Source organism: Brienomyrus brachyistius, chromosome 21 (assembly GCF_023856365.1).
Source record: "Brienomyrus brachyistius isolate T26 chromosome 21, BBRACH_0.4, whole genome shotgun sequence".
Taxonomy (NCBI): Eukaryota; Metazoa; Chordata; class Actinopteri; order Osteoglossiformes; family Mormyridae; genus Brienomyrus; species Brienomyrus brachyistius.
Window position 1 is genome coordinate 535,632 of NC_064553.1, and position 23,227 is coordinate 558,858.

Sequence of the window (23,227 nt, forward strand, 5' to 3'; positions counted from 1 at the left end):
GGAGGGTGGGGTGTGCGGTACGAGGTTGAGCAGGGTGTGAGGTGGGGCAAGATGAGAGGCAGTTGGGGTACGAGGCAGGCAGGGCAGAGTGCAAGGTGGGGTAAGAAGCGAGAGAGGAGTGGGGTGCGAGGCAGGGTGGGGTACAGGGCAGGTGGGGTGTGGGGTACAAGGCAGGGCAGGGTACGATGTAGGGCATGGCTTGAGGCAGTAGGGGTACAAGCCAAGGCAAAGTGTGAGGCGGTCAGGGTGTGTGGCGGATGGGGCCCAGTCATGCTCGCCGTGCTGCACCCTCATCACTCTAATTATCAAATTGCTGCTTTAAGAGGTCATTGATTGATGCCATTAACTCGCTGAGTGTTTACTGATCGCAGCCCCAACCCATTTCACCAGCAGAGCCAACAGATCGCTGAACATCTGCAGCAGCAACAGACAACCACCCACCCACCCAAGCACACACACACACACAAACACACACACACGTCACGTAGGCATATCCTTATGGGGACCGCTCATTCATTTCAATGGGAAAAATGCTAACGCTAACTATGACAACCTTAACCCCCATCCCGCCCTGACCATTAGTACCCAAGCAAAACAGAAAAAGAAAGAAAGAGTTTTTGCATTTTTAGTTTTTCATTGCAGTCACAGATTTTTATTAAATTGAGTTTTCTCAGGATACTTGTCCCCATAAGGGTATTCATCAAGGGTATACCTGCTCTCGCACACACACACACACACACACACACACACACAGTGTTTGACTGCATGCTATCTCAAAGTTCAGTATTAATCCCATGAGGGCCATTAGCAGCACCCTTAGACAATAAGGTAGCTTATAATAGTTAAGATGATAATAGCAGCACAGCCACGCTGTGTCGGACACATACGGAACCCTCCAGGCCCGCAGTAAGATATCCCAGCCCCCAGAACCCGGGTTCCCCTCAAAAGGTATGAAATCTACTGCAACAGAACTAATGCCTTTATATGCAACATAGATAGATAGATAGATAGATAGATAGATAGATAGATAGATAGATAGATAGATAGATAGATAGATAGATAGATAGATAGATAGATAGATAGATAGATAGAGGGATCTTATGGAGTAGCCAACAACATAACCCCCCCCCCCCCCCCCCAGGGTTCCGGCAAGGTCCAGGGACTGCAGAATGGAACAAACGTGCCTTAATGTGCAGAGAGGGAGTGACAGATATTGAATTTAAATATGAGCCGGGGGCGGGGGGGGGGGGGGGTGAGGGTGGCTGATTAGGAAGCAGGCCTGGATCGATGGACGAGCTGACAGATAGATTACTAAGGTAAACAGATGATACAAGCTGCTAAATTATTAATTGGACTGCGAGGATTTGGGCAGCCAGTGACACGCAGGCAGGGGAAGTAGCAACACTTTAAAACGTGTGTCAGAGTCCCCCTCCCCCCACCCCGACCACGCAGAGACACGCAGCCTCACTGAGCATGTGCAGACCGGCTGTCCGGAAGCCATAAGGCTAGTGATTAAACTGTAATTACGCTCTTCAGGGCCCCAATCACTACTGAAAGTGTCTGTCTGTCTGTCTGTCCGCCTGTCTGTCAGGCCACTGGGGTAACTGTGACCCGCGGCTCAGGAGGGGGAAGGTGCCCCGGGCGCCGCAGTTGGATGGAGTGAGGGGCTGCTGTGAGGCTCTGTGCTCAGGACCAGTAGTTTGCCTGAACACGTCTTTGTTTACTGGTGTTCTAACAGCGCCCCAGACAGGTTGGCATTGCGGGTATCCCTACGTCTCCGGGTGGCCCTCTCCCCTCGCAGACACGTCTGCGTCCCCGTCACTCCGCAAGCCGTGGTGCTCATGTGACTCGCCACTCATTTGCCTAACAGTGGATCCCGTGGTGCATTTCAGTCGTCAGAGTCGCCCACCAATCGGTATCCAGGGCAAGGGGCCCAGGCAACAAAGAGCAGACAGGAAGCGTTAATCGGTCACAATGGGGCGGCCTGCTAGCCCTTAACCATTTCATAGCCACCTGCTGCCACACCAACTGTGCTGAAGATAGAGGACGAGCATCAGGAAACAAACTCGAAACAGTCCAAGTGAAAAACAGGAAGCTTCCAGAAAAGGGTGGCATCTGTAGCTGTAGGCAAAGGCCACAGAGAGAAAGTAAAATCTGCTTGAATAGAGGATCAGTCTCCGAGGCCCACGAGGGCGACTGAGAGGCAGGGAGGCAGGCAGAGGCAGCCATGCTGGGACAAGCGGCTGGGGGGGCGGGGGGCAAGCCTTTTAACATCTGGGGGTGCACAGCCTTGCTCCACAGAGGCTGCGTAATCATTAGAACACTCTCACTTAACTTAACCTCGCCACCAGACCGTAACGGGGGCTTGGGGGGGGCTGAGGATGACGGTGTCTGTCTCCTTGGAGGCGTTCTCTGTTTAACTCCTTGCCTCCCAGTGCAGGATAAATGTTACAGCAGCATTTGGCCATTGATAATGTTGTAGTGAAAAATCTCACTCGACCTGTTTCACTGTGAGGGATCGTCCACTTTCTGTAGATGCAAGCCGGAGCACTGTGACCGGCTCTGCTGCACTTGATTGGACAAGGCTATGGTCAGCACTGGCCCCAAAGCTCTAGACATGTACAGACGTTTTCAGACATTCCTCATTCCCTCAGTACATTTCAAAATAACTTTCATTCTGTTTGGAAGTGTTAACAGTGTAATTAAAAAAAATGTCATCACTGTCCATCTCTTTGCCTGTCTCCATCTCTCTGTCTCTCTCTCCATCTCTCTTTCCTTCTCTCTGCCTGTCTCCCTCTCCAACTCTCTGCCGGTCTCACTCGCCATCTCTCTGCCTGTCTCTCTCTCTGTTTCTTTGTCACTCTGTCTGTCTCTCTTTCCTTCTCTCTGCCTGTCTCACTCGCCATCTCTCTCTCTGTCTCTCTGTTACTCTGTCTGTCTCTCTGACTTGGCCTCTTCTTCTCTTCCCCTCCCTCTTTCCCCCTCTCTTTCTTCCTCCTCTCCTCCTCCCCCTCCCCCACAGTCTGTCTGCAGACCTTAAGGATCAGGGTTCACCGCCCAGCGTTGCGATTGTTTCTCTTCTCCATAACTGCTCCCCGAAGTTTCCAGTATCTCCCCAAAGAAAAACAAGCACGGTGTGGCCTCAGCTGAAGACATCTGCTCTTTGAAAAAGACGGCATGTTTAAACAGCTGTCAGATCGCACTGCGCCTTGCAGCAGCAGACACAAGGAACAGCGCAGTGAGCCGGCCTGGCTTTGACACATCTGTGAGACGCCACTGAAAACACGGCATACAGAGTTACTCACACTGACGTCCTGCACAAAGCCAGCAGATAATTAGGGGTGCAAATAAATGGACGGATACACACCTTGAAAGACAGACAGACATACAGAGAGACAGGCAGAGGGAGCATAATCTCGTAGAGCTGCACACAGACCCTGCTGTTCCCCCGGTAAACAGCCAGAAGTGACATCAGAGAACTGGCTGTAGAGCCCCTTGTCTTGTCCGGAGAGCAAGCAACCCGCAGGCCCCCTTGTCCCTGAAAGGTCATTACGACGACAGCTCCAAGTCTCACCAAAGGGCAGCACCAAACTCCCCCCCCCCCCCCCCCCGGCCAGCATGCCAGCAGCCGGGCCTCACAGGGCCGTGGGGGTTAGGGGGGGGTGGCGTAAATCAGCGGGGATTTATGGAGGAAGGAAGCGCGCGTGGACGCAATCTGTTGTCTTGAGGGTTTTCTGTTTTATTCCGGCTGCTCAGGAAGGCAGTGGGTCTCTGCATTTCAACTCAAAAGCAGCGACACACTCATCCCTGCTTTCATTATTGCTTTTATCTCTCCCTGCCGCCCCTTACTTGCCCCCACAGACTAGATGCTCTTAGTCTCCGTATTAACACACACACACACACACACACACACACACACACACAGAGTAATATTTCGTCATGACGACGGGCCTTGGGGAGGCGGCTTAGGGGGCTGGAGGCCAGGCATGCCTGGTGTGGCCCAGGCAGGACGGGAGAGACGCTGTTACTCAGCCGGAGCCAGTGGAGAGGAACCCGTTAAGTCTCTTACACAGAAGTGGTGAAATTCAATTGCATTAAAGGCTCTGTGGGCTGGGCTTTAATCTAATTAGATCCAGCTCTGAAAGGGAGAAAGCAGCTCCAGCCTTAAAATCCTGCTCCCCCAGATCCAGTGAGAGTGTGCACGAGGCCAGAAACCCACCGGGCCCACACCTCAATCCCCCCCAGGTCTGCCGGGGAGCCGTGGGGACAGGACATGGGCTGCAGATGACCATGATACTGCCATGTGTGACTTTCGGGATGACCTGTCCTAACATTCCATTAGCAAAGAGACTCCACCTGCAGCTCTGATGGTCTGCAGTGGGGGCAGAGTGGTGGCAAGGGGCGGAGCAGTAGGGGCAGAGTGGTGGCAAGGGGCGGAGCAGTGGAGGCAGAGCGGTGCTGAGAGGCGGAGCAGTGGGGGCAGAGTGGTGGCAAGGGGCGGAGCAGTGGAGGCAGAGCGGTGCTGAGAGGCGGTGCAGTGGGGGCAGAGTGGTGGCAAGGGGCGGAGCAGTGGGGGCAGAGAGGTGCTGAGAGGCGGAGCAGTGGGGGCAGAGTGGTGGCAAGGGGCGGAGCAGTGGGGGCAGAGTGGTGGCAAGGGGCGGAGCAGTGGAGGCAGAGCGGTGCTGAGAGGCGGAGCAGTGGGGGCAGAGTGGTGGCAAGGGGGGGGGCAGTGGGGGCAGAGTGGTGGCAAGGGGCGGAGCAGTGGGGGCAGAGTGGTGGCAAGGGGCGGAGCAGTGGGGGCAGAGTGGTGGCGAGGGGTGGAGCAGTGGGGGCAGAGGAGTGTAGGGAGGGAACAGCGGGGGGGGGGGGTGAGCAGTGTAAGGGCCACAGGCAAGGCACAAGTATCTTGGGGGGGGCAGTGTCGTAAGTCAGGTATGGCAGCTAAAAACGTTTGACTGCTCCTGTCACCCCACTGTCATGTGACACCCCTCCAGTCTTCCCACACACCAGTTCCCAATCAGCACAAAGGATAAGGTCATGTGACCTCCAGCACAGCAGCATGGCACGACCACAGAGGACACAGTCTTGGCATAAGCGTGCTATGAGTATTACAGGCTGAGCATTTGTGTCCTCCTGAGGCTCTCATTCTCTGTATACAATTAGGTGGCATGAGTGATCACTGCAGGCCATTGGAAACACCTGACACGCGGCCTATGCGTGATATGGGCTACTTACAGCGTTCACTGTGGGCAGCCGGGATACGGGCCACTTACAGCGCTCGCTGTGGGCGGCCGGGATACGGGCTACTTACAGCGTTCGCTGTGTGGCGGCCGGGATACGGGCTACTTACAGCGTTCGCTGTGGGCGGTCGGGATACGGGCTACTTACAGCGTTCGCTGTGGGCGGTCGGGATACGGGCTACTTACAGCGTTCGCTGTGGGCGGCCGGGATAAGGGCTACTTGCAGTGCTCGCTGTGGGCGGCCGGGATACGAGCTACTTACAGCGTTTGCTGTGGGCGGCCGGGATACGGGCTACTTATAGCGTTCGCTGTGGGCGGCCGGGATATGGGCTATTTACAGCGCTCGCTGTAGGCGGCCGGGATACGGGCTACTTACAGCGTTCGCTGTGGGCGGCCGGGATAAGGGCTACTTGCAGCGCTCGCTGTGGGCGGCCGGGATACGGGCTACTTACAGCGTTCGCTGTGGGCGGCCGGGATATGGGCTACTTACAGCGTTCGCTGTGGGCGGCCGGGATACGGGCTACTTACAGCGTTAGCTGTGGGCGGCCGGGATACGGGCTACTTACAGCGTTCGCTGTGGGCGGCCGGGATACAGGCTACTTACAGCGCTCACTGTGGGTGGCCGGGATACGGGCTACTTACAGCGTTCGCTGTGGGCGGCCGGGATACGGGCTACTTACAGCGCTCACTGTGGGTGGCCGGGATACGGGCTACTTACAGCGCTCGCTGTGGGCGGCCGAGATACGGGCTACTTACAGCGTTCGCTGTGGGCGGCCGGGATATGGATAACTTACAGTGTTCACTGTGGGCGGCCGGGATATGGGCTACTTACAGCGCTCGATGCGGTCCTCTGGGCTAGACGAGGCCTCGCGGTCAGACAGCAGACCCGACACTGCGAAGATCTTCTTTCCAGCGTCCTCCACAGCTTTCAGGGCTCCCGGCGAGCTGGATGGAATCTGTGTACCCGCGTAGTCATACTCCTTCCCCTCAGCATCCGAATAACGCAGGTGGGGGGAGGCCTCTGCCTCCAGGCAGCCCTTCAGGCGCTTGGCGGGCGTGAAAGCTGACTGGTAGCCGGCGGCGGCACCATCACGCTCCTCTGGGGGCGACGCAAAGGGCCGGAAGGCACCCACACCACTGTGGTTCAGCATGCTGATAGGGGTGCAGTCCAGGTTGGGAGGGGCAAACTGGTGGTGCAGGTGGAGCAGGGAGGGTGGAAAGTCCCGGCTGGGAAATCCACCCGGCACGGCACCCTGCCGGTGGTACATGGAGGCGAATGTGTAGGAGCCATTGGTGAAGGGGAGGTGCACCTCCTTCTCCACGGATACAGGCACACCAAAGGGGCGCGGCTGCTGGCAAGGGATGGAGGCGTCGCGGCTGGCCTCAGCCGTGGAGGCCAGCACCATGAGGGCAGGCGATGCCAGTGGATTGGGCAGGTAGGAGGAGCTCTCCATCTTAAAGGCGGCGCGGTGCAGGTCCATGAGCTGCTGAGGGAAGCCTCCTGCAACAGAGAGAAGACGGGAGCAGGGCAGCTCCAGTGAGGCAGCGAGGCAGCTCCGGCGAGGCGGCCTTGCCGATCCTGGGAATGGTCCACACAGCTTGGAGAGGTTCACAGCTCACAGCTGGCTCATCCTCAGGAGGGTGTGCTCTGCAGGGACAAGGGGCGCAATTAAGTAAGGAGTGCAAAGCCACCGGCGTCCCTCAGCCGAGGCCGAGCCCACAGATGAACGGCACCATCCCACATCAGAAAAGAGTCTGAGACAATTCATGTGAGTGTTTATGTATCCCGTCCCTGAATACAGCATGATGGCTTTGCCAACCAACATCTGCACGGCAAACCAGACTGGATGAGTAAATAAGCCACGTTTCACCTTTGACCACTCAGGGCCTGAAACAGCTGGAGGGAGGCGGGTTTGTGAAAGGCCTGCGTCCAAACCCTGCCAGATCAGGCGGACCTCGCACACAGCTGGAACTCCAGGACTGTGGACCAGTCCGATCAGTGAGGATCATCTGAGAGCCATGGTAAGGGTGTGCCTTCCTGTCAGGCCTTCAAGTCACGTGCTCAGAATAAAAGAAAATTCCCTAATTACCTGAAATCCTGGCCCAGCATCCTAATACCTGGGAATATAACCTTGGAATAAATCCAGCAGGAAATGTGAACACATGCTGCCCCATCTGTCCAAAACAAACTGTCACAGTGCAGCGTGACCCGGCAGAATCAGTGCATCACTAGACGGCCCCCCGGCCTTCGCCGCGGCCCCAGAACTAGAAGCTGGAAAATCACCGCGAATAATAAAAGGCATGGTCATGCTCATCGTGACCATGTGATGAGCAGATAGCCAGTCAGATACGAGCTGGGCAGCTGCTGACAGACAGCAAACACAGTAATAAGTGCCCAGATATTTCAGTGGTATTACAGTCGCCATTGGGACACTGAGTCCACATGAAACTGACAATCCAATAAAAGGCTACCGGATCTCCCCTCGCGGGGAAGCGGGAGCCGGCAGGACGTGCTTATTGGGAACCCACTCTCCAGGAGGCGCCCCAGAGCAGACCCCTCGCCCACAGGCCCGCAGGCCCCACACTGTCCTGGCAGTTTTACATGCAACGAGACAGTTTAATGCATCCCCATCTGAGATGTTACAGAAATGTGCACATGTATTTTCACAGCGTACATTTTTTCTGAGTATGACTGCTGTGACATCTGTAATTCCTGAGGCGTTATGTGCCCCCTGCATGATGTAAGCCAAATATTCCTGTTCTGAAGGGCCAGTGTCAGCTGGAGAACAAATGGACTCTGTCAGAGCTGCCTGACAGCCTGTCACGTGACCCGGGTATCACACGCCAGTGTGTGACTGTCACAAGGCTTTTTGCCGCTTGTCAGGTTCTTACTGATTCCTGACAGGCATCGATGTGGTTTAAACACCTCCTAGCCCCACACGGCAGTGTGACAAAGACCCCAGATAGCTGATGCTCTTGTAATGGGCGTGGCCACTTACAGGACGGGGACGGGGGTGTGGTCAACCCCCAGCAAAGACCCCGAATCCCTGACACTTGTGTAAAGGGCGTGGCCACTTACAGGACGGGGACGGGGGTGTGGTCAACCCCCAGCAAAGACCCCGAATCCCTGACACTTGTGTAAAGGGCGTGGCCACTTACAGGACGGGGACGGGGGTGTGGTCAACCCCCAGCAAAGACCCCGAATCCCTGACACTTGTGTAAAGGGCGTGGCCACTTACAGGACGGGGACGGGGGTGTGGTCAACCCCCAGCAAAGACCCCGAATCCTTGACACTTGTGTAAAGGGCGTGGCTACTTACAGGATGGGGACGGGGGTGTGGTCATCACCCAGCAAAGACCCCGAATCGCTGACACTTGTGTAAAGGGCGTGGCTACTTACAGGATGGGGACGGGGTACGGTCATCGCCCACCAAAGACCCCGAATCCTTGACACTTGTGTAAAGGGCGTGGCTACTTACAGGATGGGGACGGGGGTGTGGTCATCACCCAGCAAAGACCCCGAATCGCTGACACTTGTGTAAAGGGCGTGGCTACTTACAGGATGGGGACAGGGGTGCGGTCATCACCCAGCAAAGACCCCGAATCGCTGACCACGCAGCAGCCAATGACATGACGCCAGTACCGGCATATCACGGCCAGAAAGAGGTGGGGGAAGACGCAGAAGCGGCACAGTGGCACCATCTCCACCTCCCCTCACAGCGCCACGCTGAGACTGTCAGCTTCAGCAGCCAATGGGAACGATATCGAACGATACAGAAACAGGCAAAGCGGGCGAGCAAATTGATTCATTGCAGACTAAATCATTATCAGAGTTTGCTAACCTGCTCCGGTTCCGCATTCCAGGCGCTGCACAGCGGCGCACCTGAGCCGGCCTAATTCCAGGCTAAGCACAGATTATTTGTAAGGTGTCTGGCTTCTGGAGCTCAAAGGCAGCAGACACTACAGAAGCCCCCCCCACCACCACCACCACCACCTCTCGGCCTCATACAGGATCATCACTCTGCGAAACGGGGGGGAAGCGAGATATCTCCCGTTCTCCTCCGAGCTCCCAGACTGAACCGTTTGGCAAACCATTGCATCTTTAGCGGCGACCTGCTGGCCCGGAGCGCATAGACCGGTTCAGGAGCGCTGCAGCCCGGACAGCGCGAGTCACAGCGCTTCCGTTTAATATTCATGTGCGGGAAGAAAGTTAGGAGCGAGCAGCTTTCACTCTGTTTGCCTATGTAAATGGAGAGGGGGGTTCGTTACTCAAGCTGCTCCTTTATGCTAAACGATTCACGAAATACAAGACATTCAACACAAACAGCTAACGGCAAACTCATACCGTGTGTAAAGATATAGGAAAAGATACTGTAACAAGACAAACAAATCCTTTGGAGTTTGTTTTCCTCAAATGATAAAATGCCGAATTGACGTGAAGCCGCAGAAAAAGGTGGGAAATGCTGCACTCGTCGCACATTCCCCTAGTAACGCGGAATTAGCTGCCAACGCGCTGATTGCGCCGCCCGGAAACAGTGAAAATGAAACCAGTCCATTTTACACTTTACAAATACACGATTTATGGAACGAAAAGAATGGCAGCTCTTCCTTGAGGCTTTGGTGCAGGTCCAATATATTTCAGATTCCTTAAATTATACAATTACACCTTAAAATTTACTATAAAATACGATGTATTCTGATGAAATTATAGCCCTAATGAATTTATATATATATATATATATATATATATATATATATATATATATATATATATATATATACACACACACACACGTAGTAAGAAATATGCCTATTCGAGAAGTTTGTAATGCAATACACAGTAAATCAAAACTACACAACCTCCTTGATCTCCTCGTGCTTAAAAAATATTATTTCCTTAAAAGTAAAATACTATGTCAAATACAAAGTTAAATACTTTTTTTGGATTGAATTTTAATTTGTTTGTTTTAAAAAAAGTTTTTACAGTAAAATAAGGGTTAGCAAAGATGCCGCGTCGTGGCATTGCATTTCCTCTAACGTGGCCCGTCGAACAGCCGTGAACTAACGGCAAAATAACATATACCAAACAAATATGAATTTTCATATTTGTTTGACATATCAAATATTTCACATTTGTTTGACAAAATGTTGTTCATTGTTTTATTATATTGCCTAAATCATTTTATACATTGAAAGGCTATTCTTAAATACAGGATGCATTCGCTTACTGGAGTATAAGCAAAACGATCAAGCTTATATCGGACACATTGTGTAATAAAAAAAAATGTTTATTCTCATCTTTATTTTCTACCTGCACCCTTTAATTTTTTTCGGAAAATAGAAAAAAAAGATTCAAATATAATGTACTGTTTAAATGTTATTTTAAAATAATGCCTAGTCTTATGTATGTCGTATTCAAATATGAATATTTAAACAATACAAATGCGACGCACTGCATTTTAAAATATTGCATTAAAAGCAGTAAAAAGACTAGAGTGTCCTGCCGGGTGATTATAGGTAGTAGCCAGGAGACGGGTGCCGACGAGCAGCGCACAGTCAGCTTGATTAAAAGCCGGGGCGTCGGGTGACAGGTGTGGGCAGCAGCCGCACGTCAAACCGGACGCAAACACCCGACTGCCGGTTTACGTCAATAAAAACTTCAGGACGAAATCATACATAAGTAACCTTACGCATTTTCTCTGCATATGTAAAATATGTAAAGTTAAACATGACTTTCTTATTAGCGTTTGAATTGTTATTCCGCTTCATCTGCATGACAAATGCGCTTTAAGTGAAGTGCTCGCTGGCGCATCGACAGCGCACAAGCGCACGGGAATATCCGCGTGCACATGTACACTTACTGTGAGCGTCAAAGTGCCTGTTGGGTTTGTGTGCGGGCATAAAGCTACTGTAAGTTAAAGCTAGTACGTCAATACAGTTTTAATTTCCTATGCACGCGTCCATTGCTCACATTTGAACACCATCCACAGCCTTTCTAATTGTTCTGCAGAAAAGAAAACGTTCAGGTCCCAGTCCTCGCTCTCCGATTTTTAATTCTGCACAAATCCAGATTAAAATAACTCTGGCAATTGATCCAGAGACTGGAATCGACATTAATTTTAGTTCACTTCTCACTTCGCGCGGGGATCAATGGGGACCAATAACAGCCGACATCGCTACTGAAAAGAGCAGAAAGGAAAGAACGGCGTGGAAATCGAAACGCCGCCAAATAAATCATGTTACTTTTCTTTCGCCCTCCAGTTTCTTGTTGGTCTTTTCGCAGCCAGAAACCGGGAACCCGAAACCAAAAGACGAGTAGTCTCTTCCTGCTATAAGGCCATCGGTGGGGAAATCTATCAGGAGGAAACAAATTGAAGAGCAGACTTTGTGTGATCAGGTGCTGGAGGATGTGTACAAACAGACCTCGGTGGCCATGATCCGGAGCTGAGGGGAAAAACAGACACAGCAAACAGGCGCGACCGCTGTTCTGCAACGCGTAGAAAGGGAGGATTCAGAGAGGATTCTCTCCTCGAATAAATCACATGCATCTTACTTCAATTAAGTAATCAGCTGCAAGGTTTTTTTCTTTTTTTTCTACGAGTAAAAAATAACTTGAAATTCCTTCCATGACAGGCCCCATAAAACACTTTGCGCCACGGATCATCAGTTGATAAATGCAGTTTGTTACAAATAAAAACGGTTCTATTGACTAATAATTTTGTAATACCTCAAGTCCACTATTGTCGTTCATCTTCCCATAATTATGTTATAATTCACGTTGGCTTGATCCTTCCAATAATAATTCTCAATTAACACATGTGCTTAACTCTTACCAAACGTTTGACAGGCAATAATTTAGTGGTTTTGCTGGCCTGTGATTAAACGCTATATACCACACCAAAGGGGGGATATTTCAATGAACAATATGTGTCGTGTATAAAAAATACTATTCGGTAGTTGCTACAGTCACAGAATGTAAAGCTTAAATTAATGGTTCGGCGCTACAAATAAAACGCACTTCCTTAATAAAAATAAGGCGACAGAATGCAATAGTATTTCTGTGCGGTTTCATACAAAAATTACTCAGATCAGACTGTAAAAATATAATTATGAGAAATAAAACATTGTTCATAAGCCAATATTTAATCAAAAATCGACACCTAGACCGACTCCCCACAGTTTCTACAAAACCGGAGTCAAATGATATTTTGGAAAAGTCCTACAGGTATCTGATCAAATATATTAATATTTTAGCGGTTATTATATTTTTATTTAGGGATTTTAGAGATATTTTAAACCATCCAAGAGCAGATTCGTTTATATCATAACTATTTTCTTCATAATTGAATAGACCAGACAATATATATTTCTATGTGTGTAATGGCTAATACTCGGATATCAGCCTTTCAAATATTTAATAATCTTAAACACGTTTTACTCTTAAAATCTAAATAATTTCGAATAATTTAAAGTATATAACGTTTCTGTACCCTTACAAGAGCTCTTAATTTCCATGGGAAATTCTGAACATGTAAGAAGCAATATTGTTCATTCATTTACACAAATTAAAATTAGACATGCAACAAGATAACATCCTGTACCAACTACGCGTGTGACAAAGGGGAATTAAGCTCGTGAGCTTTACGGAAACAACGTGCGCGATAAAAACTTGAGGACGGGAAGCAGCGACGTGCGATAAAAAAGATTAAATGTTCACAAGTTCACAAGAGCTTCAATCTGCGTGCAAAGAAATGTTTGAACTTTAAAACGATCCAGTCTAAAAAGTCACTTCCAATATATTAAGCAGAATCGGATACTATGGCAATTTCAAACACGGCCGTTTAATTACGCTTCTTGTCCAAAAATATCAGTTATAATAATTAATCGGTTACAATACAATTCTAAATAGCGTTCTTACTTTGCCGACAACATCGAGCAGCAGAACAACTCGTGTGCGGTTAATCTCTTCGTTTAAGCAACTTGCTCATTGTTCCCGGCGTAATATTTGCCCGCTTTTGCCGAATAGCCTGCGTCTGGGATCCGCTTCCTTAACTTCACTTCAGCGGAAAACGGCTAAATCATGTCCAGTGACTGCAGGCCGGATGTAAACTGTACTCAGCCGCACTAAACAGGTGTTTCCGCAACTGCAGGACAACAGTCACCCGAGGAAATCAAAACTGCACATTGACACCTGCACCTTACATTTACAAATATTAAGTCCTTTGAATATGGAGATGTGAGGCACTTAGATAAGACACACGAACAATCGGTGAAAAACAGAACAAACGAGAATCAATCAAAAAAAAATCAGAGGAGATAATTAATTATTCGTCCAGTTTGTATTAAACATAATCCATATATGCTACAAATTCCACATGTATATAATATTATATATTAAATATAGTGAAAATGTATAAGGGTTTAGGCATCATTTCATCAAGAAAATCTCTCCCAAATGTACAGACCCTTTGAATTAGAATCAAATCTAAGTTAAACCGCTTGCAAAGCTTTAGTGCCATTAAAACAAAACACCGATTCCAGTTTTATACTGTGACTCATAATATGTGACTGGGTTTATTTAAATGCGTGGATTTATTTAGATGTGTGGATTTATAAATTACATCACTACTATAGTTAGCCTACAGAAAGAAAGAGAATTAGCCATAAATCATGGAATATTGTTGTTACTATTTAAATGTACACAAAAAATAATAGTGATCTCCATGTTTAAAATTTACGGTATGTTTTACTTCGATGTTTGTTGTCATTTACTAGTTTAATTTTGCGGTGCACTATGACAGCACAAAAGAATTCCCGTTTATGTAGATGGAAACACGTGTGAAAGTTACATTTGCCTAAAAGACTAAGCGCCTAAGCTCGACTGTCAGACGCGCGTGATGAAAGTTTGGGGGAAACGCAGAGTTGAAAACTCTGCCAAAGTTTCCGAAGACACATCCATAGCAACCGAAATACTCAACACACACACAGGCAGAGGCGAGGAAAGTGGACGAAAGCTTTTATATGCCAAATACTGAAAGTACTTCTCGAGGATTTAAATATTCCAGATGTGTCACAAAGCTTTGTGCGGCGAGCGAACATCTAAATGTATCAATACGGATCAATGATCAAAAGTAACAACTATCGACAACCTATCCATACGAAAATGAAAACGCTAATTAAAGATATAGTTCAACTGCCAGTTTGAATTAAACTTAATGGCGAAACACGCAAAACGCGTTTATTTGTGTAACGGGGTTGAGTAAAACTGCGGCTTGCACATTAAAATCACCATAGAAGTTAAGCGGTAACAGTTGAAAATGTAGCCCATGTGAAGCCTTTCTGGAGCACTTACTGTGTTAAAAAGCAGTCCCTCCGGACGTCCCCGGATGCCCCTGATCCTGGCGCACACGGAGCAGAGTGAGAGCCCGGCTCTGGACGCCGCCGTGCCGGATCAGGCTGTGCTCTGACTGTGCGCTAGATCAGGCTGTGCCTTGCCTGTGTGCCGGACCCGCTATCAGCGGCATTCACCGATGAGGAGGAATTTTTGTCGAGAAGCAGAAAAGCGAAGAAAAGGAGAGAGATGGGATGTTGAGCTCGGAGGTGCGTGTGAGGCGCAGTGCTGCCGCTCAGCGCCGGATCCGCTCATTGACTGACACGCTCCCCCCGTCCTCTGCGCCTTCCCACCTTTGGCTTTCCCTTCGGGGCTTTCTGTCGCTTTGTGAAAACCCAGCCAATGCTCTCAGGGAAAATAATGTGTCGGCAAAACAACGCAAAACATCTCACCTTAAAAACATTTTATATTTTTTGCCTGCGATTTATAAACCCCTGACCGGTGGATAATGTTATACTTGACCTGAGGAGTTACCCTTTAACGAAGAAACCTTAAGCGAAGCGTCGTTAATATTACGACGTACGGATGCTAATAAGCATAAATAAACAAGTAGTGCTGTGTGTAGCGCTTTAGGTGGAAACACTGACGGATAAAGGGGGAAAAACAACTTTTTAAAGCAGATTGCAAGCGATGTTTGTTTCAGACAAGTTTATTTAGCTTTAGTCCCGCAAGGCACTTCCCAAAAACACCAACATAAATCCGTTTTTACCCCCAAAACATTCACGTCCTTCGAGCTGGCCGAAAGTAAAACTGAAAGTGATTTAGGGTGAGCAAACATGCACCTATGCTGCGGTGCCCTGCCGTTATGAAGCACACTGACGGCTGTGCCCCAGCGGTGATGTTTAAGCTACCACTGGTCCGGGCAGGTCCGTGCTACACCCCCTATTGGACAGCCGTTGAATCGCAGCGCGGTGCTCATTCCGGCGAAATTTAATGACTCGGTTGTTCATATCTTTTGAAGGAGGTTTTGTCCGGATTAACATCCCGAGTTTGGTCACTCAGCCACTGTAGTAAACAATAACACTTAGTATAGCCGTCTATCGCTCGGCCTATGGCCCAAGTATGTCTTTATTGTGTTGTCTCAGCTTAAGAAGATGGAGCAAATGGGATTTACTCCCTTTGATGATAACATCTCTTCAGCTCGGTAGAGTCCATAGGGGTTGACAGCAATTAATGTTTACCAAAGAGCAACAAGGAGTGTTTGAGGGCCAGTCAAATTACAGCCCAGCCCACAGCTCCGGCTCTGCCACCTCCGCTTAGAGCTGACGGCCGCCTGCGAGGAACGACGGAGCTGCAGGAGACGTCATCTCTTAAACGGCCACGCGCCGCTGCTGCTCCCCATCATCAACATCATCAGCATCAGCGTCATCATCATGATTATTATTATCAATAACAATAATATTAATAATAACAGACGTTCATATATACATATTAAAAATAAAAAATAAAGGGATTTTCCAATATAATTTCAAGTGCACACTATATGTTTCCTAAATCTTGTTTTTTTTTCCTTGCCAGTTTTCAAGGCATAATACAGCACAGACACATTTAATGCAGAGGTTATTTCTTTAGAGCAAATATAAATTGTAGCACTGAAACATTTCCTTGATGTCGATCACAGTGTTCGCAGGGTGAGCCTGCCCCAGCGATTGCCAATGTGTCAGGCCAGTGGCCCAAGGCCTTTGTTCTCCAAGGCAGCCCAAATGCACCAGATCCCACGTTTGTTCAGTGTTCTTCCCACTGGACCTGGGGCCAATCAATAGTTATTTTCTTACTATAGAACAGTGCAGGGCCATGCGTTGGATCGAGGTTTCCCTGCGTACTCATTTGTTTGTTATGCATAACACAGTCATTGTGGGGAAACTCAGAAATGGGTCACAGATGGAAAAACCAAAGTCAATTCATACTTTATGATACCTGTGTTTAGGGACATAACAGGTGGTCTATATCCAAACCATGTTACAGAAACAGGGGGCGTGATTGTGCTTGTGAAATTACAGGTGGTCTGTGTTTGTGCAATAATAGGTGGTGTGTGTTTCTGAAATAACAGGTGGTCTGTTTTTGTGAAATGACTGGTAGTCTGTGTTTCTGAAATAACAGGAGGCCTATGTTTGTGAAATAACAGGCAGTCTACATTTGTAAAATGACAGGTGGCCTTTACTCACACCAGACAGATGCAACACAACTGTGTTATAGTCAGGGGTCATCCCAGTGGTCTGTTGTTGTGAAACAGCAGGTGGTCTGTTTTTGTGAAATGACAGGAGGTCTGGATGCACCAGCATCACAGTTGGTCTCCAACAAGGTCTCGAGTGTCACTCATGATATCTAGATCTCACTTTCATTATGGATCTGAACAGCATGACTAATAACAGGAGCATGACCTCCTTAAAGGGAAATGCTTGTGTTGTCATCCTGCTCCTGGACCACCTGGAATCCAAAAGGCCCGTTACTATTTTAAACAATATAACTACATGAATTGGGCTTCCCCTTTAAAAAATCATATTTGTTCAGGGTGACCTGATCCTAGTTTGTCATTAATTAATCATGTTGTATATGTTTATGCTTGTCTGAGCGATTTTGGCTGTTGTTGCTGAATTCAGTTTCTGCACAGAGATTCGCTTAAACACTGTTGTGCGAAACAGGTTCAGTCACGCACAGTGAGAATCTGTCTGGCAGCAAGTGATCGCATGAGCAGCAATATGTGTGATTATGATGCATGAGCAGCAGCGAGCAGCCAGCAAGGCCTCTTTCTGAGGAAGGCTACTCTTCCTGCCAGAGGTTCCCGCCTTTCTTATTGCTCGCCTAAGTGGGACCATAGAGAAAAGCCGTGATTGGCTGCTGAATCTCACCACCTCTTTTACCTTCTGGCTAATGCAGAAATGCACAGGAACACAGAGAAAGCAAGGAGAACAAGAGAGTAGCTGTCATTTCACATTGAGAATTAAGCCCAAAAAGGGCAAACAGGAATGCAGCGAAAGCGTGGCAGGCAGTGCCAGGCCAGTGCCAGGCCAGCAGAACCAGAACCATGGAAGGCATGTGCCTTTGATAGCTGCTGCTTCAAGTTGCTGGGGGTCGGGGGCACTACTGGTGGATCTCAGTATGATGACAAAGCCATTATCACCCCTTGTCTTGCTAATTTGCTTGTTTGTATCTCATTGAAATGGAACCGGGCCATCGGTGGTCCCTCTCTCTTTCATTGTGGCAGTGAACCCCCTGGCCCAGCCCGGCCGGTCTAGACCCAGGCCGTCACTCCCCCACCATGTCCACCGTGTCGGAGATTTACGGGAGCTCGTTTTGGTTACCAAGACTTCACATGTATGGTGAAAACATCTATAAATAAACACAGTGAGATGGCAAAACAACAAACTGCTCAGCTTAGCTCGGGTCAGGATGTCGCCCAGGACAATTACAGATTCAACTACATTATAACTTCATTAGGTTGGTGTGGAACAGAAGGCCGCTGATCTATCACACTCAGGTACAGCCGGAATGGTACTGAAAGCCCAATGCCTCATAACCAGTAGTGGCTTCTAGCACATCAGAGGAAGTTAAATGTTTCTTACACGTCATCCACCCATTCTCAGTAACCACCTGTCCTATTCTGGGTTGCAGGGGGTCCAGAGCCCATCCTAGAAAGTACATGAGCAAGGCAGGGAACAACCCAGGATGGGGCACCAACCCATCGCAGGGCACAAGGCAGGGAACAACCCAGGATGGGGCACCAACCCATCACAGGGCACAAGGCAGGGAACAACCCAGGATGGGGCACCAACCCATCACAGGGCACAAGGCAGGGAACAACCCAGGATGGGGCACCAACCCATCACAGGGCACAAGGCAGGGAACAACCCTGGATGGGGCACCAACCCATCACAGGGCACAAGGCAGGGAACAACCCAGGATGGGGCGCCAACCCATCACAGGGCACAAGGCAGGGAACAACCCAGGATGGGGCACCAACCCATCACAGGGCACAAGGCAGGGAACAACCCAGGAGGGGCGCCAACCCATCACAGGGCACAAGGCAGGGAACAACCCAGGATGGGGTACCAACCCATCACAGGACACACTTACATGCCATTTGGAAACTCCAAATAACCTCAGCATGTTTTTAGACTGTGGGGGGAAACTGAGGTACCCACAGGGAACCCCATGACAACACAGGGAAAGCATGCAAACTCCACACACATGGAACCCTTGAACCCTGGTCGCAGAGGTGTGAGGTGACAGCACTAACCAACGCATCACCATGCCCCCCACTGCCACATGCCAGGAAGTTAAGCGTTTCTTACATATAATAGGAAGTTAAGCATTTCTTGCACATCGCATGATGCTCAACGTGTCTTCCACCTCACAGGGACTGAGATGTTCCCTGACTACCCTAAGATGATCATCTTTGGCATGCGACTCATTATACGCATGTATGACGACACCCTCTGCTTTAGCTAACCTGCATGAACAATTTTGCTGTTATTCTGCAGTAAAATTGTGTAAAAGCTACTAGTGGTATTTTAAGCAGAACAAACACATTTGTTTTGCTAAGCAAATTTCCTGCCATGTAGCACACGTTGAGTGATTCAGATATATGGATCAAATCATTTATTTTTATTAAAGTTCTTTGTAAAACTTCCAATTTTTCATTAATGTAATTTCTCTCTCCCCCCAGCTAGTCCGAAGGCTCCTCAGCAATAATCTAATGTGACGTGCAATTTCCATCGCACAGATGATGACCGCGCTGAAGCCTTCATCCACACTGCCAGCCTGTTCAAGAACAAAGAAACATATGTTCCCAGCCAATTAATACCAGTTAGGGCATGTTTAACAGTTTCCGTGTTACACACAAAAACATTAAATACAATTTTCACCATAAATAGGAAAATGACCATGTTTGGGAGGCCGAATCCACGGCTCGATCTCATTGCAATCTCACGCCTGGAAACGCAGAGGTGAAGCCTTTTCCGGTGTTAAACAAAAGACGGACAATCCGCTAGTGTTCCTGACGCTGCTCCCGTTACTGCCTGTGCTGCTATTCTCCGCTAATCATCCTCCCAACACCACTTCACACAATCGTGTCATGCCTATAAAGACTTCTGGATGGAAGCTGGGGGTTTTGAACGCACGGCACATGGCTTTATGTGGGTTACGGTCAGATGTGATTCCCCAGATTGATGTGATACCCATAGAGCGAGGAGAGCAGAGAGGAAAGCGCACGTATAGCCAATAAGGAAGGGTCACCTGCCATCAGAGCTGCCTGCGGCCCTTTTTTTACTGTTGATAAGGTGCTGAGACCATGTCACCGTGGATACGCTCGGCTTTGTGTCTGCCTGCCGTGCGCAGGAGGGACGGTCCATGTCACTGTTGCCTAGGTACCCCGTCTGTTGTTGTGATGTGCTGTAATTGACCACCTGATCGAATCACACAAAGATAACCGGACCAGTTGCTAATTACTCTGTACAGAAGTACTTTGACATGACAGGGACATCAATGGGGCCCCACAACAGGGAAAGGTCACTCTGTGCATCAGGTCAGAGGTTGCAGTATTAAATTATGCTGATTGGTGTAAATAATAACAACAATGGCAAGTGCAAATATATCAGGATTTCCACAGTGACTAATGTGACAATGGGGGGGGGGGCATTTGGGCACCCACCCTCAGCCCTGAGACGCCACGTCCAGGGTCCATTCTGACACCCACCCTCAGCCCTGAGACGCCACGTCCAGGGTCCATTCTGACACCCACCCTCAGCCCTGAGACGCCACGTCCAGGGTCCATTCTGACACCCACCCTCAGCCCTGAGACGCCACGTCCAGGGTCCATTCTGACACCCACCCTCAGCCCTGAGACGCCACGTCCAGGGTCCATTCTGACACCCACCCTCAGCCCTGAGACGCCACGTCCAGGGTCCATTCTGACACCCACCCTCAGCCCTGAGACGCCACGTCCAGGGTCCATTCTGACACCCACCCTCAGCCCTGAGACGCCACGTCCAGGGTCCATTCTGACACCCACCTCAGCCCTGAGACGCCACGTCCAGGGTCCATTCTGACACCCACCCTCAGCCCTGAGACGCCACGTCCAGGGTCCATTCTGACACCCACCCTCAGTACATCCAGACACACGCCCTTAGCACCAACACATCATGCCCACAGTCCATCTAGGCCCCCACCCTCAGCATTGACACACTGCATCCATTGTCCATTCAGAGTCCAGGACAAAGACTAGGGACAGTTCACATAAACACTGTGCACGCAGAGCTGGGGCGAGACACAAGGTCTCCAATAGTCTGTGTGTGAGGCGAGGAGACAGGCAGGCTGCCTGCACACATCTCCATGAAGAAGCTGTGTCCCTCCCGGACATGCAGGCTTAGGCCCGACCAGGTGTAGCCCCTCAGTGTGGCCCCCTCTTAAGCTACTGCAGCCTACAGTGCTGTTTTTACCCACCATTTGGAGAGGTTCTACTCTTGCTTTTTATTATTCTACATTAAATTTCAGCTTTTTCATTTCAAAGGCAGTGAAAACATTGCATTACATGGTAAACGGCAACAGTTTGTGTCAACTGTAGAATCAATAAAAATGTATGGAAAAGAAAGCTGCGTGGATGCAGAATAGGATAAAATCATTTACTTTCCTCTGAAGAGATGTGTTTGTTCATCTACTCACTGGGCCAAAACTCACATAAATCAGCAGAATACTTGCCGATCAGATATGGTGTGAAAGGTGAAGGATGGGTTATTGTCACGGAATGGTTAGTGCAGACCTGCAATACCCACACGGGCCACGGGAGGCGCTGCGTCAGAGCTGGCCATCTGTGGATGAACTGAAATTTGCCCTCTCTGCTTGTTTTTGCCTCTTTGATGTTTTTTGTTTTCCCTCCACGCCTTTATTGATCTGACTCCAAGCTGGCCTCAATTATGTCATTCACACTGTAGGAGAATTCCTGACCAAGGAGTCAAAGCCCTCCACCCGGTTTTTATCCATCTCTCCACCCACCTCTTATCCTTCTGTGCACTTGCCTTCTAGCCATCTCTTAGCCCACATTGTATCCATTTCTCCACCTGCATTTTATCCATCTCTGTACCCACCTGTGTTTTATCCATTTTCTCTGCCTATATTTTATACATCTTTCAACCTGAATTGTATCCATCTCTCTCCCCACCCATTATCCATTTCTCCACCTGCATTTTCGTCATCTCTCCAGTCACATTTTATTCATCTCTTCACCTGCCTTTTATCCATCTTTTCACCCTCTTTTTATCCATTCCTCCACCTGCGTTTCCTGCATCTCTGCCCCCACCATTTATCCATCTCTCCACCTGTGTCTTCCCCATCTCTCCACCCAGGTTTTATCCATCTCTTCATGTCCTTACTCTCCTGTCAAGTACCCCAGCTAATATGACAGTGTAAACGCAATTTACTGATGTCACTGCAGCTGAATAATTACTTTTCACAGCGTTTTAGATATTGACACAGTTAAACGCACACCAGGGGACTGTGCACAACAGCAGCGTAACAGACAATATATTCCCAGGCCCTGTTTAATGCCGTGAAAGACGCCGGCAGGCCTGTGTTTAAGGTGACACCCCCTGGCGTCATTTATCTTTGGAAGTGCGCTACCGAGAACGGCGCGACGGAACATGCCGGAAGACAGCCCATGACACGGTGTCTGACTTTTAATCACCTTCGCATCCGCAGGCAGCTTTGGGAAATATTAATGGACACGTCATTACAGTCACCAGTGAGAAGGGAAGCTATGTGCAGGGTGGGGCGGGGGGGGGCTCATCGATAGGAGATACTCTGCACAATAAACACAGGTGATAGATCTGGTATTCCCATGTCAGTTACGGACGTGTCACTATTTCTGCTGCACACGAGTATAAAGTGAGTTTGTAAAATGCAGCCACATACGTCTGGAAAGCAAAACAGAGAGATGGACCAGCGAGAAAAATGAGAAACGCCCAAGTGGGACGGCAGAGGCGGAAGAGGCTGTGATCAGTATTCTGCGACACGGCGGCAGGGACGACGGATGGCGCTCGGCGAGGCCGCTGGCCGGAGTGAGTATGGATGCCGCTCATCCTGCCCCAGTCACTCCGTCACTGGCTTTCCGTATCAGGACACTTCATTACAGCCTGTAGGAGATCGTCCCCAACAGATTCGTTTTTGTTTTTTGGTGGTCCAGGGAAGTGGGAGTCCTGAAGAACGGCTCGCAAACGGATTCCCAGTTAGCTGGGTTCTGGTATTGGCTCATCGGGGTGGTGTTTAAAGTGCCACTAATCCAGTCCACATGTATAGTATTCCTGCGGGAATTGGGGGCACCGCTCATTAGGGAGGTACTCCGCCTAGGTGCCGCTACCTGGGTACTTGTGCAGGCGGCTGCTGGGAACATGCTGGCCACGGGAAGCCTGGCAAAGGTGTTTCATTACATACGTGGCAACATAAAGCCCACGTGAGTGCAGTCATCATGCACAGGCACAGTGCGGATTCACAGGCGTCTCCACAGGTGCCCACATCAAACGGTCTGCCTCACCAGCTCTTAACTGCTCCCAGGACAGCGGGGGGGCTAACGTATAATGAAAAAGCCCACCTGACCCCCAGCCCCC

The 23,227-nt window shown here is 49.3% G+C and overlaps 1 protein-coding gene across 5 annotated transcripts in view; it reads right to left on the reverse strand.

Moving 5' to 3' along the window:
* The window catches only part of rnf220a (ring finger protein 220a), a 103,458-nt gene extending 88,585 nt beyond the window's left edge, over window positions 1–14,873 (reverse strand). For 4 of the 5 annotated variants that reach the window (XM_048989604.1, XM_048989603.1, XM_048989602.1 and 1 more), the window contains exons 1-2: window positions 14,592–14,873; window positions 6,073–6,888 (exon numbers count right to left, since the gene is read on the reverse strand). In XM_048989604.1, coding sequence (XP_048845561.1) covers window positions 6,073–6,721 — 649 coding nt within the window. In that variant the 5' untranslated portion in view covers window positions 6,722–6,888; window positions 14,592–14,873. Of the gene's footprint in view, window positions 1–6,072; window positions 6,889–13,157; window positions 13,254–14,591 lie in introns of those variants that run through there. The other variant, XM_048989601.1, reaches the window with a different exon arrangement.
* Window positions 14,874–23,227: the final 8,354 nt, after the last annotated feature.